Consider the following 25,273-nt stretch of genomic DNA (forward strand, 5'->3'; position numbering starts at 1 on the left):
TGGTTGTAATCAAAACTCTTTTCCTCTCTGTAATATTATATTCCAGACCCTTTGATCCCTCAATGTTGATGGAGCCAGATCCTGTGTAATTCTGACTGCAACTCCTTAGTATTTGAATTACTTCTTTCTGGCCACTTGCAGGATTTTCTCCTTGATTTGATAATTTTGGAGCTTAGTCATAAGATTCCTTGATATTTTCATTTTGGAATCCCTTTCAGGAGGTAATTGATGGATTCTTTCAATGACTATTTTGCCTTCTGGTTTCAGGATATCAGAGCAAGTTCTCCTGAACTTTCCCTTGGGTCTTGTGTTGAGTGAGTGGCTAGTTCACAGATCTTCAGTGTTGAGAACCCTAGAGCCCTTGCTCCCTGGGCTTAGGAACTGGAGGGAATTACTCAGGGATCCAAACTAGTAAAGAATGATATAAGTTTCCTCTGGATTGTCTGTGTTGGAGGTGTCAGAGGTTCACTCCTTAGGCCTGGACTGGAGCTGAGCTATCCTCATGCAACCCTAGGTCATCAGGACTCTGGACAGTTAGTGCTGGGGAAGCCTTGTTGCCCACACCTTGACCTTGGGGAAAAGTGTGAACACCTGGGGCTGTTTTTGTGTTTGTGCTGAAGAATCAGGCCATCCCACAGCCCCCACTGGGGTCTCCTCTGGTAACACTGGGGTCTCAAGGTTCCAGTTGTCCATACTAGCCATGTTAACTGAATGAGTGTCCTGGGCAGTGGAACTGGAGCTCTCTCTGTCCACATGCTGGAGCTCTCCCAGTTCGGCTACCAGACATACTTTAGAGGGATTCTAAGATTAGGCCCCACCTTCAACTTGCCACCCAGTGCCCTGGGTCTCTGCTGTCTTCCCTGGGCATACCCACACCTACCCCCATGACAGACCTTCCTGGAAGATGTTCACCTCTGTTATTTTGTGAATTCTGTCCATCCAAAATCTGTCAAGAGCTTGATTCATGTTGGTTCTGAGAGAAATCCTGGAGAGTTTAAAACAGTGCCTGGCTTCTCTCTGCCATTTTGGCCAGAAGTTCACTCACTGTTTCCTACAGAACAATTATATTCCCTAGTATTCTTGTATCATAACTTCTGTAGTCATTCCCCAATTGATAGGCATTCCCTTAATTTCCTTTTCTTTGCCACTACAAAAAGAGCTGCTTTAAACATTTTTGTACCTATGGACCTTTCTCCTTTGTTCTTGATCTCTTTGTGATATAGACCTACTAGTGGTATTGCTGATGAAAGAGCATGTACAGTTTTATTGTCCTTTAGGCATACTTCCAAATTGCTCTTCAGAATTGATGGATCAGTTCATCAACTCCACTAACAGTGTATTAGTTTCCCAGTTAGGAAAAAAGATTTATAACTTATATATAACTATAACTTCTTTAAAAAAAAGATTTGTAACTTCAGGACCAATAATAATTTGGAAATATCAGATGTTTTTCATTGATTCAGAAAAAAATAATTTATGTAGACCAACCTGAATATGTGCATGTTGTAGACTAATAGGAATTGAAATTAGATGAATAAGTAGCTTTGGAGGTTGGAGAAGTTGCTAGAAAGCCAGAGAGAGATTGTGAAAATTAAATTGGAACCAATAGGCCATACAGAAAATCCTTTATTAGAAGAATTAAATAATGAAAAGAATATTTTGAAAATATTATATTGTAATATATGTGTTAATAGAAGTGAAGAGATAAAATGAGCACCAATTTGCAGGCAGTCATTTTATATTAGGTTTGAATTTTGATCTGATTTCTAGGAACTTATTGTTGAAGAGTAGAGAAAAATAGTGATCTAAAAGATATTTTGTAGAAAGGTCATCAAAACCTTTTGAATACACATGGAGAAAAAGGAGGATGAATAATCAAAATGTCAAGCTATTTGCCATGAGTAACTATGAGGATAGTGTGATCAGTCAATTACACAGAGAAAAATACAGGAAACCATCAATTCAGTGGTAGATTAATATTTCAGTTGTTAGGCTAAACAAGGTATCTCGTAGATAGGAAGCTATAAAGGACTATAGAGATAGGAATGAGGTCAGAACTAGAAACCTCACAAGTTTTTATATTGTCTTATGAAATAACATTTTCTTTTTTAAGTATTTTATAAATTTGTAATTTAGACTGTTAAATTGGCAGATTTTTTGTAAAGTAAATCTAAATTAGTTCCATGTACTAAAACTATATTTATTTATTTATTTATTCATACTGTGTGTGCTTATATTTTTAAGATTTTGAGATAAACTATGGTTCTGAGATGATTGTATGTTCTACTTTTATATAAATAATTTTTTTTTATGGAAAATAGAACAAAACTTGGATTTGTCTTAAATAGCAATAATATTGTGATAGTTTAATTCAAAGAAAACATTAATTATAAAAAAATTTTCTTTCACTGTTTCATCACTGATCATAAATTGTTAACCTCTCATTGAAATGGAATTTATTAAAAAATTAATGCTAGCTCTCCTTGAATAAACAATTTAGCTTTTCTCTCTGGGCTAAAAAGAGGTTTGGGCCATGAAGGTTAATGCATTTTTCCTGTACAAACTGGAGTAAAGGGTGTGCTTGAATAGTCAAGATTGCCAGTAGTGTTGGAAAGTAGCAATTAAAGGTGGGAGCTTGATGATCTCAAACAAACCTTTTGCACATTGACAGATTTCTGAGTAGTCTCTCTGAGACAGGAGCTCTTAGGGGTTTCTCTGCAGTCAACTCTGCAAACATAAGAGTAGGTAATGGAGTGTGCCAGCACATTAATCTCTTTGTTTGAAGCACCTGATCCATACACATGTAGAGATGAAAGGGCAGAGGGAAAAATATGAAGTATTAATGACCAATAAAGATAAATAAAAGAAAAAATTTTAAAAATAAACTAAATTAAGATGAGTGTGATGATGATATAAAAAATGATCTATGATAATAATAAAAAAATTTATAGTATTTTAGGGGGTGAAACTCAAATGGGAGAAAATCATTCTTTTTTACAAAGATCACCTTTAAATGTATTTTTTTACTCATACAAGTTTCTATAGATAGATCGTTTTTTGTTTCAATTTTTCTTTAATTAATTTCCCATAGTGGTATTAGTATGAAAAACATCTGTGACAGACCAATAGCATTGTTGATTGAAGCATTGTTGTCTTTCTACTAGTTAATTGTTATTTTAATGAGTGACTTGGTTTTGAGAGAGAAAATAGATTCCAATTAAAGCAACAACAGCTTCAGGTGGATAATTTCATTATTAAACCTCACCATTATGACAAGTAGATGCAATATTACTTAATCATTTGTCACATCTCATAACATTTGCACATTTTTAAAAACTGTATGTTTCTTTTCAACAGCAGTGATAAAATGCAGTGTTTGCTTAGTATGACACATTTGTAGAAATGACATTTGTTTGGGTTTGTGTGATTTGGGGAGTTTTTGTTTTGTTTTTTGCTTTGGTAGTATTTTTTAGAACTGTGAATATTTTATTCATAAATTATAAAAATTCAAAAACTACTTATTAATTTTTGCTTGGGAATAATGTTTCTAAAGGTCTTCTATTTCTAATGATTGTAATAATTAAAGAATTACAGTTGAAAAAAAAGGGTTGTGTATACAATAATTCCCCTGTCATTCCTTTAACAATATGGAGAAACAATAAGATGAATTTTAATTTATCAAATATAAAATGTTTCTATTACATACAATATATGCATTTATTCCTACATTTAGTAGTTTTCATTCTTTTCACAATACTATTTTTGTTGGGAAATAAAATATATTAATGATATAATGAAAATAAATTACTTATTGACTTTCCTTCAACAAGAATATTAAAGCAAGGAAGTAATATGGTAAAGAACATTGTGTCAATACAATTTAAACACAAGTTAAAAATGCACAAAGGTAGAAAAGAAATAAAAATGAGCATTGTAAAAGTCCTTATAAAAGCCAAATACTTAGAATTTAACTGAGAATCAATCCTAGAACCTTAAACCATGGCACACTTACCATATGAATAAGTTATTCATAATGTTCCATGGACTACAGTGTTTCATCTTGAATTACTTTCATATTCAATATAATTTTTTTCTCCCTACTGACACCTCTGTTCCAGCATTTGGAACTTCAGTCTTCAGTAGTTTAATTTTCAGTTGTTGTCAGAGATGTTCATAGTATGCATTTTCCCAAATATAATAATAATAAATTAATGGAAGCAAGTCTTCTGTATTGAAGATTTTTGTCTTTCAAATATCTACTCATTTCAAAACATTTCAATATAAGTCAATATTTCAAAGAGATCTATAAAATTATCTGAAGTAATTCTAGAAAGAGATGTGTACTATATACCAGTTTTTTGCCCTGTATTTGCTATTTGTTATTTTATATATATTTAGTTTCTTTTAGCACTTTAAAAAACTTAAATTAGGAATTCTTTTTCTAATGCCCAGTGATACTATCTATATGCTATGATTATTTCCAATAACTTTATTATTTAACAAAATGTAGTTGTATAGTTAAGTTTTCATTTTGACAAAGGCATAACCTAGAAATATATATATATATATATATATATATATAAATTGAATATGTATCATAAAATAATATTAAGTTTGACATTCATCTTAAACCTCCATTTGTTTTATTTTGCTCTACTGTCAGATTGGATCCTCTGTAATACCATTTGGAGTTTTCTTGGCAAAAAAAAAATTGATATAATTTGTTATTTCCTTCTTTGACCTTTGTTTTATGCCTTTTTAATTCTCTAGGAAAAGCAATTTTTATGTTTAAGTTTTTTTTGGGGGGGTAGGGGGTTATAAGGCAATGGGGTTAAGTAACTTCCCCAAGGTCATACAACTAGGTACTTATTAAGTGTCTGAGGTCAAATTTGAACTCAAGTCCTCCTGACTCCAGGTTGTTGCCATTGCCTTTAGCCCTCAGAACCTCTTGATTATCTCAGCCAACAGGAACCAGGAAGATAGAATTTAGCATAGAGTAAATAATATAGAGTACTGTTGGGAGGGGAGGTAACTGCATCTGTCCTGTCCCAAGTATTTCCTCCATATTTCTTTTGGTTCTAATCTTTGTGACTCTACATATTGTTACAGTTTGAAAGACATTATTACAGAATTAAAAAAGCAAATTAGGAATTTTAAGAAATACCTTTTGCTTATTCCAGTACATTCATATGATTTAAGCATAAATTGGTTCTCTTCTTTTTTCTTGTTTTTCAGTCCTTCAATTGTCACCCCAGCACACCAGTCCTTTTAATCCACCACTATCTCCTAGCTCATGTTCATTGTTTCTATGACACTATCCATCCAGCTCATCCTCTGCCAATTTCTTCTCCTTTTACTTTCAATCTTTCCCAACATTGTGGTCTTTTCCAAAGAATTTTGTCTTCTCATTATGTGATCAAAATTTTTAAACTTCACCTTTAATATTTGAACTTACAATTAATTAACTTTTTAAAGTATTGACTAATTTGATTTTCTTGCTGTCCAAGAGACTCTTTTTTTAATAAATATTTTTTATTTTTTTTCCAACTGCTTACAATGGTAGTTTTTTCTAATTTTTTTTTAACAAGGCTTTTAATTTTACAATTTTTCTCCCCCTCCTCCATTCCCTCTGCCTTGCCAATCTGATATAGGCTTTGCATTTCTAAATTTGATAAACATATATTGAAATTGAACTTACTGTGGGAGAAGAATCAGATCCAAATGGAAGAAAGAAATCATTAGAGATAACAAAATTTCCCAATATACAACACAAAAGATAACTTGCAAAAATTGAAAGTAATAAGATTTGATCTCCATTAAAACTCCACATTTCCTTCTCTGGATTTGGTTGGTATTTTTCATCACAAGTCATTTAAAATTGTCTATGATTATTGTACTGCTGAAATGAACAAGTCCATCATGGTTGATCATCACCTCATGTTACTGTCAGTGTGTATAATGTTCTTCTACTTATGCCCATTTCATTCAGCATCAATTAATGAAAGTCTTTCCAGACTTTTCTGAAATCCCATCCCTCATGATTTCTTATAGAAAAATAGTGTTCCATCACATACATATACAATTTGTTCCGTCATTCCTCAATTGATAGGCATTCCTCAATTTCCAATTCCTTGCCACTGCAAACAGCTACTATGAATATTTTTGTACATGTAGGATTTTTAATCCTTTTCATTATCTCTTCAGGATACAGACCCAATAGTGGTATTGTTGGATCAAAGAATACGCACATTTTTATTGTCCTTTGGGAAGAATTCCAAAGTACTCTCCAGAAAGGTGGGATCAATTCACAACTCTATCAATAATGCATTATTACATAAAGACTGACAGATTGCCTTCTTGGGGGGGAGGGGGGAGGGAGGGAGGTAAGTTGGGGAGAAAATTGTAAAACTCAAAATAAATATATTGTTTAGAAAAAAAGTAAAGTATACTAAAAAATTTAATAATGCATTATTACCCTAGTTTTCCCACATTCCTTCCAATATTGATCAATATCATTTCTAGTAATATTGGCCAATCTGAAAGGTATGAAGTGGTACATGATATATCTTTTAATTTGTATTTCTTTAATCAATAATTATTTAGATCAATTTTTTCATATGACCATAGATAGTTTTGATTTCTTTGTCTGAGAATTGCCTTTCCATATCCTTTGACCATTTATCAATTGGGGAATGACTTTTTTTATGTTTTGGCTCAGTTCTCTATATATTTTAGAAATGAGTCTTTTGTCAAAAACACTAGTTATGAAAATTGTTTCCCAGTTTTGAATACATTCCTTTGGGGAGGGGAGGTAACTGCAAGGCAATAAGGTTAAATGATTTGCCCAAGGTCACACAGCTTTTTTTCCATAAAACAAACTCTTGGTTTTCTTTATTAGTTCAATAGTTTTCTTGCTTTTGGTTTTTATTAATTTCTCCTTTAATTTTCAGAATTTCTAATTGGGTTTTTAATTAGGGATTTCTAATTTAATTTAACTTTTTTTAGCTGTATTCTCAGCTCATTGATCTCTTTTATTTTATTCATGTAAGCATTTAGAGATATATTATCTAATAATTGTTTTGACTGTATCCCATAAGTTTTGATTCATTGTCTCATCATTGTCTTTGTCTTGAATGAAATCATTAATTCCTTCTATTATTTGTTGTTTGATCCACTCATTCTTTAAAATTAGGTTATTTAGTTTCCAATTAGTTTTGTATCTATCTCTCCATGACTTTTTATTCCAAGTGATTTTTATCGTATCATGATCTGAAGAGGTTGCTTTCAATATTTCTGCCTTTCTTCATTTGATTATGAGGTTCTGAAGCCCTAATACATGATCAATTTTTGTGTATGGGTCATGTGCCACAGAAAAAAAGGTTTATTCCTTTTTATCCCCATTCAGTTTTCTCAAGATGATTATCTATATTTGTTTTCAACCACTCTGTTAACTCCTTAACCAACTCCTTAATTTCCGTCTTATTTTACATTTAGATTTATCTAATTCTGAGAAAGGGAGGTTGAGGTCCCCCTACCAGTAGTTTTGCAGTCTATGTCTTCCTGTAACTCATTTCCCTTCTCCTCTAAGAACTTGGATACCAAATTGCTTGATGTGTGCATATTTAGTATTAAAATTACTTCATTGTTCATGGTATCTTTTAGGAGGATTTACTTTCCTTCCTTATCTCTTTTAATGAGATCTATTTTTGCAACTACTTTGTCTAAGATAAGGACTGATACCTTTTCTTTTTTCACTTCAACTGAAGCATAATTATGTTCCAACCTTTTACCTTCATTCTGTATGTGTCTCTCTGCTTCAAATATGTTTCTTGTAAGCAGTATATTGTGGATTCTGGTTTTCACTCCACTCGTCTGTCTGCTTCTATTTTGTGAGAGAGTTCATTTTATTCATATTCACAGTTATAATTATTAACTTTTTCTTGCCCTCATCTTATTTCCCCTCCATTTATATTTTTCCTCCTTCTTTCATCTTAGCCCTCTTCCCCAGTATTTTGCTTATAAATACCACCTTCCTCAATGTGTTTACTGCCTTCTATTTATCCCTCCATTTTCTTTCCCTTTTCCCTTTTCCCTTTTCCCCTTCTTCCATCCCTCTTTTCTGTCAGTCTTTTCTTCCCTTCCCCCCTTCCCTCCTAATACTTGAAGGATAAGGTAAACTTTTAAATTTAACTGAGAATATGTGTTTTATCTCTTTTTTGAGTCAAATCTGATGAGAGCAAGATTTGGGTGGTTCTTACCTCCTCCCCTCTTCCCCTCTATTGCATTAGATCCTAAGCTCCACTTCATACCATTTTATTCACCCCATTCAGCCTCCCCTTTCCTCTTTACTGTCTTACCCTTTTAAGGAAAAAAATATATATGTATGTTATAAATCATTCCATAAGAGTCAAGGACATGCCATGAATTTCCATATTTTCTACCTAAGAATATTTGTTCCCTCTAATAAAGTTACAATTCTCAAGAGTTATGAGAATCATCCTCCCAGGTAGGGATGGAACTATTTTAATCTTATTGGATAACAGTTATTCTTTCTTTTCCCCTGTTTATCTTTACATATATCTCTTGAGTCTCCTGTTTCAAGATTAAAATTTCTGTTTAACTCTGGTCTTTTCATCAGGAAAGACTGAAAGTCAGCTATTTTGTTAAAGGTTCATCATTAACCTGAAAAAAAGCTAAGTTTTGCTGGATTGTGATTTCTTGGTTGTAATTCAAGCTCCTTTGCTCTCCAGAATACCACATTCCATGTCTTTCAATCCCTTAATGTGATACAGCCAGGTCCTGTGTAATCCTGACTGTGACTCCTTGGCATTTGAACTGTTTCTTTCTGGTCACTTGCAGCTTGCAGGATTTTTCCTTGAGCTAATACTTTTGCAGTTTGGCCACCATATTCCTTGGTGTTTTCATTTTAGGATCTCTTTCAGGAGGTAATCAATATATTCTTTCACTGACTATTTTGCCCTCTGGTTCCAGGCTATGAAGACAGTTCTTCTTCCCTATATCCTGAAATATGGAGTCCAGGGTTTGTTTGTTTTTTATGGGTGTTGTTATTGTTCTTCAAGGTTTTCAAGTATTCATAAGTTTTTTTTCGTTGTTTTTGCAAGATAATGGACTTAAAGGGGCGGCTAGGTGGTGCAGTGGATAAAGCACCTTCCCTGGAGTCAGGAGTACCTGGGTTCAAATCCAGTCTCAGACACTTAATTATTACCTAGCTGTGTGGCCTTGGGCAAGCCATTTAACCCCATTTGCCTTGCAAAAACCTAAAAATAAAAGATAATGGACTAAAGTGACTTGCCCAAGGTCACACAGCTAGGTAATTGTCTGAGACCAAATTTGAACTTAGGTCTTTCTGACTTCAGGATTGGTACTCTATCCACTAAGCCACCTAACTACCATTCATTTTCCAGGTCAATTTTTTACCAGTGAGGTGTTTTACAATTTCTTCTGTTTCTTTTAAAATTTTGTTTAATAGATTCTTGGTGTCTCATGAAATCATTAGCTTTCCACAGGTTCCAATCTTTTTTTTTAAAGAAAAATATTCTTCATTTACCTTTGGCATTTTCTTTTTCAATTGATCAATTCTATTTTTATTGATATCTTATTTTTTCAGATACATGTTATGAAAATTTTTCTACAGTCATCCATATGCATATTTTTAGTTACATATTTTCATTCCACGCTCCTTTCCCATCCCCCTCCCCTCATTGACAAACTGTCAGGTAAATATTATACGTGCACATTTGTGTTAAACATGCAGATTAGTCATTTTCAGTATGGATTAAAGGAAAGAAATACATAAGAGAATTTTTTTAAAAAGTATTCATCAGATCCTGAAAATTTTTTTTTGTTTCATTTGTTTTGTTTTGTTTTGTTTTGTTTACCTTCCTCTAGATGGGGATAATATTGTTCTTAACTGATCTAACAGTGTTGTTGTAGCTCTCAGAACTGCTAAGAGCTCCGTCCATCAACAATGTTGTTGTCAATGTGTACAATGTTCTCTTGGCTCTGCACCCTTCACTCAGCATCAGAAACTGAAATTCATTCCATGTTTCTGTAGAGTCTGATCATTTATGGTTTCTTATAGAACAACAGTGTTCCATAACATTCATATACCATAACTTGTTTAACCATTCCCCAATTGATGGGCATCCCCTCAATTTCAAATTAATTGCCACTACAAACAAAGAGCTATTGAGAATGTTTTGGAATGTTTTAGAACATATGGGACATTTTTCATGATTTCTTCTGAATATAGGCCTGGTATTATAATTGCTGGGTCAAAGGGTATTATCAGTTTTATTGCTCTTTGGGCATAGTTCCATGTTACTCTCCAGAATGGGTAGATTAATTTACAACTCCACCAGCAATGCACACACAATCTCTCCAGCATTGATCATTTTCCCTTTTCTCATTTTGGACAATCTAATAGGTGTCAGATGATACTTCATTGTTGTTTTAATTTGCATTTCTCTAATCAATAATGATTTGGAGCATTTTGGTCATTGATTTTATTAGTGCAAAAGCTTAATTTAATGTAGTCACAATCGTCTATTTTGCAATTTATAATGTACTCTGTTTCTTACTTGGTCATAAATTTCTCCTCTTTCTGACAGAGTATTTCTTGGTCTGTTAATTAGTCTATGGTATTGTCTTTCATTTCTAAATCACGTACCCATTTTGACCTTATTTTTGTATAGGAAGTGAAATGTGGGTCTATACCTAGTTTTTGCCATAATATGGTCCAGTATTCACCAAAATTTTTGTCAAATAATGAGTTCTTATCCCAGAAGCTAATGTCATTGAGTAGGTCAAACAGTAGGCAATTTAGATGACTACATGTTTGCTGTAGTTTTAATCTGATAGAGTGAGACCATATTCCTTTAATTTTTTTTAATCTTTTTCCCATGATATTCTTGACCTTTTGCTACTCCAGATGAATTTTGTTACAATTTTTTCTATCTCAATAAAATAATTATTTAGTAATTTTATCACTATGACTGAATAATTAATTTAATTTGGGTAGAACTGTCATTTTTATTATATTAAATCTACCTATGAGCAATTCATGTTTTAAGATTATTTTCTCAGATAGTATGCTATCATATCATCTGCAATGAGTGAAAGTTTTGTGTCCTCATTGCCAATTCTGATTCCTTTAATTTTCTTCTCTTATTGCTAAAGCTAACATTTCTAATATCCTATTGAATATTAATGGTGATAAGGGACATTCTTGTTTCACATTTGATCTTATTGGAAGTGCTCCTAGTTTATCCCTATTACATATAATATCTGTTGATGATTTTAGATATATACTATTTATTATTTTAAACAAAACTCCATTTTATTCCTGTACTTTGTAGTTTTTTTTTTTCCCTAGGAATGGATGTTATATGTTATCAAAGACATTTTCAGCATCTATTGAGATAATCTTAGGAGTTCTATTGGTTTTGCTATTATTATGTTCAATTGTATTGAGTGTTTTCCTGATGGTGAGCCATCCCTGCCTACCTTGTATAATCATTTTGTATTATTCTAATAATTACTTGCTGTATTCTGTTTCCTAAAATTTTATTTAGGATTTTTGCATCTATGTTTATTAGGGAGATTGATCTGTAATTTTCTTTGTTTTGGTTGCTCCTTCAGCAATATATTAGTGTCATAAATGGAATTTGGCAGAACTCCTCCTATTTTTAAAAATAGTTTATGTAGAATAGGAATTAATTATTCCTTAAATGTTTGGTAGAATTCACTTATGAACCCATCTGGACCTGGAGACTTTTTCTTAGGGAATTTATTTATGGTTTCTTCAATTTCCTTTTCGGAAATGGGGTTATCCAAGTATTTTATTTCCTCTTCTGTTAATCTGGGCAGTTTGTATTTTTTTTAAATATTTATCCATTTTACTCCGATTATCAAATTTATTGGCATATAGTTCAGCAAAATAGCTATGAATTATCTCATTAATTTCCTCCTCACTGGTGGTGAGTTCATGTTTTTCATTTTTGATTATCTTTCTTTTTTTAATATGATTAACCAAAGATTTATTCTATTTTACTATTTTTTTTAACAAAACAGCTCACTTTTATTTATTATATCAATGGTTTTCTTGCTTTCAATTTTATTAATCTCTCTCTTGATTTTCAGAATTTCTAAATTGATATTAAATTGGGGAATCTTAAATTTGTTTTTTCCCTTTTTTAGTTACATACATAATTCATTGATCTCCTCTTTCTCCATTTCATTCATATATGTATTTAGAGATATGAAATTTCCCCTCAAAACTGCCTTGGTTGTACCCATAAACTTTGGTGTGATGGCTTATTGTTATCATTTTCTTGGATATAATTATTATGTGTATGTTTTACTATTTGATCCACTCATTTCCAATTTTTGATTTATCTTTCCATGGCCCTTTATTACATATAATTTTATTGCATCATGATCTGAGAAGTATATATTTATTATTTCTCCTTTTTCTGCATTTGATTGTAAGCTTTTGTATGCCCTAGTACATGGTCAGTTTTGGTATGGGTGCCAAGTATTGCAGAAAAAAGGTATATTCTTTTCTATCCCCATTAAGTTTTCTCCAAAGGCCTATCATATCTAAGTTTTTCAAGATTTCATTAACCTTTTTAACTTCCTTCTTGTTTATTTTGTAATTAGATTTATCTAGGTTTGAAAGAGGGAGGTTGAGGTCCCCCATTATTAAAGTTTTACTGTCCATGTATCCTTCTAATTCACTCAGCTTTTCCTCTAGGAATTTAGATGCTATACCATTTTGCACATACACACACACACACACACACACACACACACACACACACACACACACATACACACACACACACATATATATATATATATATAATATATAATATATGTTTAATAATTATATTACCTCATTGCCTATGGTGCCTTTTAAGAAGATATAGTTTCAGGGGCAGCTAGGTGGCATAGTGGAAAAAGCACCGGGCTTGGAGTCAGGAGTACCTGGGTTCAAATCAGGTCTCAGACACTTAATAATTACCTAGCTGTGTGGCCTTGGACAATCCACTTAACCCCATTTGCCTTGCATAAAAAAAAACCTAAAAAAAAGATGTAGTTTCCTTCCTTATCCCTTTTAATGAGATTTATTTTTTCTTTTGATTTTTCTGAGATCAGGTTTGTTACCCTGATTTTTTTTAATTTCAGCTGAAACATAATATATTTTTCTCCATCCTTTTTACCTTTACCCTGTGTGCATCTAAATATGTTTGATGTAAATAACATATTATTTTTAATTCATTCTGCTATCTGCTTCCATTTTATGGGAAAGTTCATCCCATTCACATTTACAGTTAAGATTACTAATTATGTATTCCCTCTATGCTATCTATCCCCATTTGTCTTTCCTCTTTCCTTTTCCCTTATGCCTTCTCACCAAAGTTTTATTTCCTTTTTTAACTTTTCTTTTTTTAATTTTCCTTTTAACTTTTCTTTTAAATTTTAATTTACAATTTATATTCAGTTATACTTTTACCATCCCTTTTATCAGTCTCTTCTTCTCTTTTCTTTCCCTTCCCCCCCCCCCAATTTCCCTGTAGAGAGTGATAGACTTAAATCCAAGTGGGAATATATCTTATTCCCCCCTCTTGGACTAAATCTATTAAATAGAATTTATTCAGTGTTCACATTCTCCCTTCTTTCCTTCTGGCATAATAGATCTTTGTGACTCTTTATCTGCTGTTATTTATTAATCACATACTATTGATTAGGTACACTCAATCAAATGTTGAATTGGTTGTTTGATAAGCTCAAAGTACAATCACAAATTGATTGATTGATTGATAAGCAGCATTGCCTCAAACTCACTATGTTCCCTCCCCTCTTGTCTCATTAGGGATATACTGTTCAAGAATCTTGAATTACATCAAATTATAATCATTTTATTCCTTATCCCCTTTTCAAATATCCTCCAAAAACACACAATCCTCATGAGTCAAAATATCATCCAAAACTGAATCATTTAATGAATCATTTATACCCCACCCCAAGCATATTGTCTCCCATGGTCCCTCTTTAGCTCCCCATCCAGGGTACTTAAACCTTTGTTAACTGAATTATGAATTAAATTAAACCCTTCTAAGTAGATTCTCACCCTCTGTACCTAAAGTCATTTTTAGAGTTAATTAATTATAAAGTCTCCAAGTGCTCTAAGTAGTAGGACTATGAAGGTCTCTCTTAAGAATGTTAGGGTGGATTATAGGTAAGGACTGCCCTGCTTACAATCCACATCAGAGAAAGTGCTAAGCTTTGTGAGCAAAGCAGAATTAAAGTAGATCAACAGAAAATGAGACACATTAGAATAAATATCCCTGTTTTTCATCAGGGCTTTTTGTCTCATGTATGGTGATGTCAAGTACCAACCACACCCATATACACTAAATACAATCTCTTCAATTATATTCAATACTTTAACTATCCTAAGAGAAATACAATTCTCAAGGGTTTCAGGTGTTATATCTTCCCTTATAAGGTTGTATGCAGTTTGATGTTCTTGAATAAAATTTGCTTTATTTTGTTTGTTTTTCCTTTCTCTTTTTATTTACCTTTTTCTGCATCTCTGGAGTTGTGCATTTGGTGATTGAATTCTTTGTTCAGTCCCTGTGTTTTTATCAGGAAATTTTGAAAGTCCTCTATGTCATTGAACATCCATTCTTCCCCTATCACTAAATGCTGAATTTTGCAAGTTAGTAAATTTTGAGTTGTAATTCAAGGTCCTTTACCCTCTGAAAATGGTATTCCAGGTCCTCTAGTCCTAGAGTATTGAAACTGATAAGTCCTATGAAAGTCTGATTGTATTTAATTTTTTTTTTTTTGCTGCTTGTATGATTTTCTCCTTTATTTGAGAATTCTGGAATTTAGCTATAATAGCCCTTGGAGTTTTTATCCTGGGATCTATTTCTGGAGGAGTACTATGTATTCTTTCAGTGGCTATTTTGTCTTCTTGTTCTAGCAGATATGGACAGATTTCCCTCATAATTTCCTGCAGGATGTTTTTCAGGGTCTTTTTTTTTTTTGATCTGGGCTTTCTAGTAGTCCAATGATTCATAAATTATCTCTTCTGGATCTATTTTCCAGGTCATTTGTTTTTCCTAATATGTACTTTTTAAGCCTTTTTATTTAGTTTGATAGAATCTTGTAGTCTCATAGATTCATTGGTTTCTATATGTTTAATTCTAATTTTTAGAGTTTTATTTTCTTCAATTAACTTTTGTGATTCCTTTCCTAGTTGGTCAATTTTATTTTTTGAAGAGTTATATTCTTTTTTTTCCAGTTAGTTGTTTTTACTTTTTAAAGGACTTGATTTTTTTTTTGGTCAATTTTTCATAATTTTCCTGAATAACTCATTTCTTTTTTTCCCCCATTTTTCTTCTTCCTCTCTTCTTTGGTTTTTTAAATTCTTTTTAAGATCTTAAAAGAGCTTTTAGATTTGAGTCCAATTCATAGACTCCTTTGAGACTACCCCTTTGAGTAAATTTCCATTCTTTTCTTCTTGCAAAATGCCCTTGTTATCATCTTTCTCTGCATAGTAATTTTCTATAGTGAGCATTTTTTTTTTTGTTTTTTGCTTATCTTGAAATATCTTAGCTCTAATACTGGGGCATAGGCAGTATAGGCCCAAGCTTTTTATGCTGGGACTCTGATCTTTCCCTGGCTTGTAATTGGCCAACATGTTGCCTGTGAAGTCCAGGCCTTGCCTTTGCAGACTTTATTTCCTCCTTTATGTCCAGGTTCTGTTTATGCAGTGATTTGTTACCAACCTAGTTCTGCTTTTTGCTTTTCTCTTCCCAAGGTTCAGTTACCTAGCTTCTGGGACCTATGCTGTTGTCAAGTGGTTGGGATCTGGACTGCACTGGGGCTAAACCTCACCCCCACCCCCTACCCCACTGGCTTTCCTGCTCTCCTACTTCACTGGGATTTACTTTCACTTTTCTCCCAAAGAGACAGACCTTCACTATAAATCCTCTACAATGTCTACCATTGAAAAATGTCTTTAGGGGTGGCTAGGTAGCACAGTGGATAAAGCACTGGCCCTGAAATCAGGAGTACTTGGGTTCAAATCCAGTCTCAAATACTTAATAATTACCTAGCTGTGTGGCCTTGGGCAAGCCACTTAACTCCATTTGCCTTGCAGAAACCTAAAAAAAAATTCTTTGGATCATCTCTTTTTCTTGGTAGGATCTGTAGCTTTAATGTTTGTGCAGAGGCTTCATTTAGCATTATCTAGGGAAAAGCTCAGCTTCATGCAGCCATCTTGGCTCTGCCCTGGAAGTGCTGGTCAATTCTATTTTTGAAGGAGTTGTTATGTTTTCCATTTGCACAATTGTATTTTTAAGGGAATCATTTCCTTTTTTGCATTTGGCCAGTTATATGACAGAAGAAAACAAATCCTCTAAAAATACAATTGGACAAATGCACAAATGATAATTTTCTCTTGTATTTCTTTTCCCAATTTTTTCATTTGTTTTTTAAACTCCTTTCTGAACTCATTCTAAGAAATCTTTATGTGTTGGAGGCCCATTCACATTCTCCTCTGAAACTTCACACTTTCTATTCTACCTTTTCTGTCTCCAAGGTAATATTCAATAGAACCTGCTTTGCATTAACCTTCTTCTTTTGGGGGATGTTAGCTTTTTCCCTGGGTCTTATTTTGGAGGAGAGGCTGGTTGGCAGACCTTCAGTGTTGAGAACTCACTGGAGTCAGGAATTCCCAGGGGTGACTCTGTGAATCCTCAGGTAAGGAACCAGAAGCTTTCTCTGAATTGTCTATGTTAGAGGTGTCAGAGGCTTACTTCCTAGGCCTGGGGTTGAATCTGTGTCAGAGGCTCTCTTCAGGTAATCAGTGTGGGGAAGACATGCTGCATACAGCAAAGACTTTCACTGTGACTCTCAGGTCAGTCCCCTCCCTCACCCCAGGGCCCATGCCAGTGCTGGGTTTCTACTCCATGTTGCTCTGTGTGACAGACCTTTCTAGATGATGTTCCCTTCTGATCTTCTGTGGATTCTGATTATCTACAATATGTTAAGAGGCTTGATTCAGGATGGTTCTGAGGAAAAGCAAGAGAGCTTAAAACAGCACCTGGCTTCTTTCTGCCATCTTGGCTGAAATTCTCCCCAAGAGACTCTTAAAATTCTTCTCTGGAATCATGATTCTAAAGTGGTAATTCTGAAAGATTCAACTTTCCTTATAGTCTAATTTTCAGAGCCATTCATGATTATGAAAAAATAAAATCATAGCTTTGGCTAGTCAAATCTTTGTCAGAAAGATGAGGTCTCTGCTTTTTAGCATGCTGTCCAGTTTTGCCATAACTTTCCTTATAACAAATTATCTTTTTCATGGCTTCAGTCACACTCTAGTGATCTATGACACAAAGAATATAAAAATATGGTACTACTTCCATTTCTTCTCTTCTGTTTGTCAAAACTAAGAATAGTTTTTTTATGATCTTAATTTAGTTTTTCTTGGTTTTATATTGTTTAAAGCCAGTTTTTCCACTCTCCTCTTATCCAGAGGTTTCTTAATTCCATATTACTTACTGTCATCAGTGTGGTATTGTCTGCATATCTGAGATTTTGATATTTATCCTGGAAACTTTAATTTTGAATTTTAATTCATCCAGCTTGACATTTCTCATGAGGTACTCTGCATATAAGTTAATAAGGTGACATTATACAACATGCCATATTCTTTTTCCAATCTTAAATCAATCATTTGTTCATATTCAGTTATGATTGTGTATTCTAGACCCATGTACATTTTCCTTAAAAGACAATATTATCTTGCTTTTTGCTTTGTTTGAGGATTTACCACATTTGTTGTGATCCTTACAAAGGCTTTAATATGGTCAGTGAAGCAAAAGTAGACAAGTTTTTGTTTTTGTTTTTTGAAACTCCCTTGCTTAACTGCATTGTCCACTAATGTTGGCAATTTGGTCGCTAGTTCCTCGACCTCTCTGACAATCACCCTGCTTCTCTGGTAATTCTAGTCTAGCTTGTAGAATTTTAAGCATGACCTTGCTGGCATGTGAAAAGAGTGCAAGTGTTCTATAATTATAACATTTTTCAGCATTACCCTTCTTTAGGATTGGGATGTAAATTGACCTTTTCCAAACCAGTGACTACTTTTGAGTTTTTCAAATTTGCTGATATTGAGTACAGCACTTTCACTGCATCATCTATTGTTAGCAATATTTTCTTAGGCTCACTTGACTGCAATTTCAGAATTTTACCTCTAGATCAGTAATCACACCATCATACTTGTCGGTGATGTTAAGATATTTCTTATAAAGTTCTATATATTCTTGTCATCTCTTAATTTCTTCAGTTTCTGTTAAGTCCCTATAATTTTTTCTTTTATCCTGTCCAGTTTTTCATGAAATGATCCCTTGTATCTCTTTTTTGAGGAGATTTCTCAGGTTTTTTTTATCCCTATTGTTTTCTTTTGTACATTTGCATTGCTCATTTGAGGAAACCTTATCTCCTTGATATTCTCTAGAATTTTTAATTCAGTTTCCTTTTTTCCCCTCAGCTTTGCTTTCTTTGGAATAAAAAATAACATAATTCATAAATAGAAAATTGAGCAAGGAATCTCTTAAAATGAAATACAAAATCATCTTCAAACTAATATTGAAATTGAAAATGTTTTAATTTGAAATTTTTTAAAGGATTAACAGCATAAATTGTTGAAAATTTTATCCTAGATAATCTCTAAGGTTTCTTTTTACTGAAAAGTTCTCTGAATCTGTGTTGAAAGATGATATATCAATGTGATGCACAGGTTTTTTTTTTCATTTCTTCACATAATTTGGAATAGAAATAGATCAATAGACAGACAGCTATATAGATCTTATCTATTTATCTCAAACTATGTGACAGAAATTAATAAAAATCTGCATGTCATATATGTGTATATATTTTTATATATATATATATATATTTATATATATATATATATATATATCAAAATATTTGGGAGAAATTAAAAACATCTAAGTACTACATAGGCATACAATTAACTGCATAATAACATTTCTCTCTGTGTGTGTATATATATATATATGCTTGTATGTGTATATGTCTGTATATATATGTATGTATGTATGGTGTGTGGCTATATAGGGATATTTTTAAGTATTGTGGATGCAAATCTATATCTCTTTATACATGCACACATATACATAAACAAATATGTGTGTATTCTTGACTTGTGTTTTGAGGAGCGAAAATTCACTGCTACTTACAAACTTACTTGTTTGTATACACACACACACACACACACACACACACACATATATATATGTGTGTATATATATATATATATATATATGTATATATACTCTTGTATCTCTATGCTTACACTTGCTTACACACTACTACTTCCACTCTTGTAGTCATTAAGTTCCTTTCCTGTCACACTTGATGGTTGGATGGATGCACTTTCTTGATACTTCAGATTTTATTGTTCATCAACAACAAACATTTTTTAACAGCGCTATGCACTGTCTTCAATACTAATGACATGAAAAAAGGCAAAACGCATTTCTTATTTTCAAGTAAGCCTTGTCTATTGAGAGAGATAGCATGCTAACAACTGTGTACAAAATATATCCAATGTAAACCAGAGATCCTTTTAGAAGGAAGACACTAAGATTTAGGAGAACTGAATAAGATTTCTTAAGAAAGATTAGATTTTAGCTCATAATTAAAGGAAGACTATGAGTTCTAGTCATAGAAGACAATAAGTAAAAATGTGCAGAGTTGGGCGATCTAGTATTGTATAGAAATAGTTTATATAAAACATGGAGCGAAGAAAGTGAAAGAAGATTGTAAAGGTAGGAAGAGGTCAGGTTTTAAAGAGTTTTAGAAATCAAGCAAAGATGCTACATTTATTCCTGAAATTAATGGGATACCACTGGAGTGTATTGAATAAGAGTGGGAGTGTCATAATCTATCTGATTTTAGGAAGAACATTTTATCAGATGAGTAAAGTACTGAGTAGAGTGAAGAAAGACTTGAGAAATTAAGAACAACCAGAAAGTTATAACAATAGCACCAGTGTGATGGCTGTAAAAATGAAGAGAAGGGGACATTAAATGAGAGATATGAAAATTGAAATGACAAATCTTGGTAGCAGATTAGATTGGGGGAATGAATATGAAAGAGGAGTTCAGACGAGAACATCCAAATTTTGAATTTATATGACTGGGAGGATCATAATGCCCTCCAGTAGTGCCAGAAAAGGATAAAGAGAAGAAAATTTGAAGGAAGTAGGGATGGGGGGGGGGGGGGATGAATCTGCTTTGAACATATTGAGTCAGAGATTCTTAAAGGATATACAGTTTGAAATGTGTAAAGAGGCCATTGCTGATGCAAGACTATATACCCCAGGAGAGAGATTAGAATAAATCTTATAGATCTGAAAATTAGATTATAATTGAAATTATAGAATCTGATAGGATCATTAAGCAAGATAAGAGCGAGAGATAACCTAGGAAGGAGTCTTGGGTACATGGTAGTACATCCGGCAGTTCAATTTGAGCCAGATTAAAAAATGAAATTTTTCTGACAGCTGGAGCTAATAGACCTGAGCTCAATTATCTGGATACAGGGGAAACCCCTGGGAGGAAGACAAATGTCATAGTTAGATTTAAGAGAACTAGGCATTTTTGAAGCAAAATATCTTTATTTCTCTTCTCTCATCTAATTTCATGACTTCATTTTTTGCACATTTTCATGTGTTTAGAGAAAATAGAAAGTAACAAAAAAAAAGAAAGAAATGGTCTACTTGTTTATTGCTTATGTGCTCAAGTATACTCATAGTTTCTCTTACAATTTATTTAAGTCATAATTTCATTTACAGGTTCATTGAAATAATTTCACTGCTACTTACAGACTTACAAACTAAATAATTATTGAAATATATCAGTTCAAGTTCCTGAATATTCTGAGAAAATATTATATACTGAATTTTTAAATATGTCATGAATAGTTCTCCTTGGAAATCAATTTTAGGTGATGAAAATAATCTCCATGTATAGTGAGAAGGAAGAAAGTAAAGAAATACAGAGAAAGTTAAAGATATAGGCAAAAAGACATAGACTAATTCTTAGAATTACTAAGCAAATAAGGATAATATATCATAGCCTAATAGTATGATAGGGAAAGGTGAATCATGATGTGTCTTTGCCATATTATTTCAAAATCAATTGCAGAAATATTGGGAAAGTAAACTTTAAAAACTCCATAACTAAAGATTTCTTTGTATTTCTCTTATCTATATTATTTACCTTATAGTAGGGTGACAAACATTTAGTTTTACCTTAAGGAATTAAAGATTATCTCAAATGAAATGCAATATTTATCTAAAAAGTCTTTTTTTTGGACTATAGGTTTCTGATACTGGCACTTACACATGTGTGGCTACAAGTTCAAGTGGAGAGACGTCATGGAGTGCTGTGTTAGACGTAACTGGTGAGTTCTTATTGAAATACTTGAGAGAGCAGACTAAATTTTTTTAGATGTAAAAATTTTGCCTGATTAAATAACTTCTATTGAATAGACCCCCCCCATGTAAATACTTATCTAATGTTGTGGGAAGATTCTTAGGGTTCTGTCAAGTTCTGCCTAAGGTCTAGCATTCCTATTAGATAAGACGAGATACAGATGTTATTTGTTGTCTAAATTCCACCCTCTTTACCTATAGAAAATCTAATGATCAGAAGATTAACATTGATGGGGTCATATTTTAGAAGGAATAGAGCAGAGGGGGATTGACAATAACTTCTGAAATTGTTAGAAATACAAAGTGCCCCATGAGAAAATATGGAGAACTGATCTGTAATTATGAATGGACTGCCAAAAAAGATATCAATGGTCTAAGTATTAATGAAGGTTAAATCAGTATTAGATATTATAAGTGCATTTAAACCAGAGACCTTAACATATCTCTTTTTTGTACTGTCACAAGTCCCATCACAATGACGATGAATGTGATTGATCAGGACCTACATGTATCCATTTGAAAAACAGTACTTGTATCAACAAATATTTATTAACAATAATTTGGTATAGATCATTATCTTTGAAACTGGAAGATTTCAAGTTATTTTTTTATGTCCAAAATATAGATCTAAGGCTAAACTTAGGTGTCAATGTGAGATGAGCCAAGAGAATCCGTAAGTCTGTAAAGCTACAGGGAAAACATGCCAGGAACAACGGCATATGCTTGAGAAATTCTGAAGATAGAAAGGGAAACAATTCCAATGGGGAGGAAATATCATAAGATTTAATAAAAGGCGTGATATGGGTACAAAGGGATCACAATAACAAATTAAAATTTGTTAATATAAAAAAGTGGTAACTAAAAAGTTTCTAAGAGTATGACATTTTCCTATAAAAATGTCAGCAGGGCTCAATCTCAGAATGAGCAATTTGACAAGGAAATATAAGGAGATTGTAAAGGGATATATTTGGGGAGGATTGGATAGGAACTTTTATTGGGTTGAGTGTGACAAAAATGAGATTACAGACTGCTTAATTCTTACTTTTTCTCTACAAGGAGAATCAACTTTGGACTAGAAATGATTGGGGGAATGGGTAAATAGGGAGTTGATACCCAAAATTAGTAAGGATATAGTAAGAGTTTCTTGTTGCTTTTGATTAGTTTATTACTGGGAGAAATTCTAGAATTGATCATTAAAGTGATAAGTGTTAAAATGTATGAAAGAGAATATTAATTAGAAAGAGAAATAAAAAATAAAACATCATTCTAGATTAAGTTCATTCCTTTCTTGATAGGATAAACTAAGTGGTAGGAGTGGATATAGTTTATCTGGATTTTTTAAGAAAGTATTGTTCTTGTGATGATAACAGAAATATGTGGATTTGATGACTGTAACATTAGATATATTTTAAAACTGATTACATGGGCAGATTCAAGGAGTACTCTAGTTGTTAATGATACAATGTCAGGATGATAGGAGAATTCCAATGAAATATCCCAGGAAACTATGATTGACCCTCTGCTGTTAAAAATTTTATCAGTGATTTATATTAAGGTACATGTATTAAACTTATAGAATTTATGGATATCCCAAAACTATGAAAGATAGCTAACATATTATGTGTCAGAATCAATATTAAAAAAGATCCCAACAGTAAAGAGCATTGTGCTGACTCTAATACAATAGAAAAAGGATAAAGGCAAAGTGTTTCACTTAAACAAAAGCTCAACTTCACTAACCTATTAGAGGCATGGTTATACAATAATTGAAATGAAAAAAGGATATGGGATTTTAGAAAATTGCAAGTTCAATATGAGTAATCCATATATTACGTAAGTCAAAAAGCAAAACAAAACAGCTAATGCCATTATGGGTAATATCAAAAGACATATAACAATAAAGAGGGACATTGATAAATTGGAAAGTTTCCAAATGTTAACCATGAAAATGATAAGCTTTCTAAACTTATCTAGACCAGTCCAGGAATAACAGGTGTACAATACATAATGAACCTCACATTCCAGGCCTTCCTGCCTTGATTGGAACTACAGAAGCTTGAGCTAAAATAATGTAAGCATCCCAAAAGAAGAAAAGGACCAATATTTACCAACAAAAAATTAAGAGAAGAGCTTTGATAAAGGTGATAAAGGCAGTTGCCCTGGCAACTAAGACATGGTGAATGATCAAACAAATTAAGAATATATGAACATAATGGAATAGTCAAGATTGTTTCAGAGAAACCAAGAAAAATTTGTATTAACTGATGTGAACAGAACCAAGAGAACAATTGATACATTATTCAATATACATTGAGTCCACATTTTATGAGGAGCAATTAAAGGAACAATGTATTTTTAAAATCTTAAAAAGAGAGGAGACATGATAGTGATTTTTAATTGTTTTGAGAACTGTCATGTAGAAGACTGATTAGACATTTTTGACTTCAGAGAATAGAACTAAGAGCCAAGACACCCATTTTGCTTTGCTGTCATGAAAAAAATTCTAGCAGAGTTGTCCAAAAATTGGAATCTGATGCCTCGAGAAATTTCAGATCCTTTCTTCTTGAAAGTTTTCACACAGTCTTAATAACTACTTGGCAGGTAATGGGATTGCCTTTCCCATATGGATTGGAATAAGTAATCAGTGAAAGTCTTTCCATTTCTCAAATTCTGTGATTTTGCATAAGAAAAATATTTCTACAATTAAAAGGAAAAATTGTAAGTGAGAAAAATGCTTATGGAAAATAAACCAGATAAAAGTTTTAAAAAATAATATAAATAGCTCTCAGAGCTTATCTTAACATTTCATTTATCCCTCCAAAAAATTTAAAAAGAAAAAAGTGACCTATCGGTTCTGTTTTTATAGTTAAAAACCACAATCACAAATACATCTAACTAGTGAAACTATATAAATAAGTCATGATTTATTTAGTAATGAAACTAAATATGAAATTTATAAGGAAATAAGGAACAAACTTTATGAGAAAGCATAGAGTGAAATAAGAGGAGCCAGAATTATCAGCATATTAACTGTAACTGTTATATATAAAGAAAGAGAAATAATAGAAATCTGGCAAAGATGGAAGCCCAAGAAAGAAAAATATACAAAATAAATACAAATGTTAGCATTCTAACTACAACTCTTATATTAAAAGAAAGAGAAAATAAGAGAAATCTGACAAAGATGGAAGTCCAAGAAAGAAAATTATACAAAATATTTCTTTCTTGTTAAAGGATAAAGGTCTTAGAAATTGCAAGAATTACAACTTGTATATATTTTTGTTATTGTTGTTAATAGCTGTCATAGCTCTATGACTTTATATTTTAATACAGTGAGTGGGAGGATATGACACAAATAATTTTAATCCAAAAAAGAACCTTGGAGGAGGAGGTAATAGCATGATACATGGAAAAAGCATTTTCCCTGAAGTACTCTGGTTAAAATATTACCTCTCATTTTTATTACCTGTGTCACCTTGAATGAGTCACTTAACTTTCTGTACCTCAATTGCCTCATCTGTAAAATGTGAGACTTAAGGGAGAAACCTTCTGGGGTATCATTCAACCCTAGATCCATGATTCTATCATCCTAAGATTGGGATGAGAATTATAGAATTCAAAGGAAGAAAAGGTCATTTCCCACTTCAGCAAACAGGAAATGCCTCAAGGAGGAGTTAATATTTGAGCTAAGATTTTAAAAGTCAAATTGAG

At 32.6% G+C, this 25,273-nt stretch overlaps 1 protein-coding gene across 1 annotated transcript in view; it reads left to right on the forward strand.

Moving 5' to 3' along the window:
- Positions 1 to 25,273, forward strand: part of ROBO2 (roundabout guidance receptor 2) — a 795,143-nt gene that overhangs the window by 666,809 nt on the left and 103,061 nt on the right. The window contains 1 exon segment of the mRNA XM_074192780.1: positions 21,450 to 21,531. Coding sequence (XP_074048881.1) covers positions 21,450 to 21,531 — 82 coding nt within the window.

The sequence above is a fragment of the Macrotis lagotis genome, chromosome 6 (assembly GCF_037893015.1).
Source record: "Macrotis lagotis isolate mMagLag1 chromosome 6, bilby.v1.9.chrom.fasta, whole genome shotgun sequence".
NCBI lineage: Eukaryota > Metazoa > Chordata > Mammalia > Peramelemorphia > Peramelidae > Macrotis > Macrotis lagotis.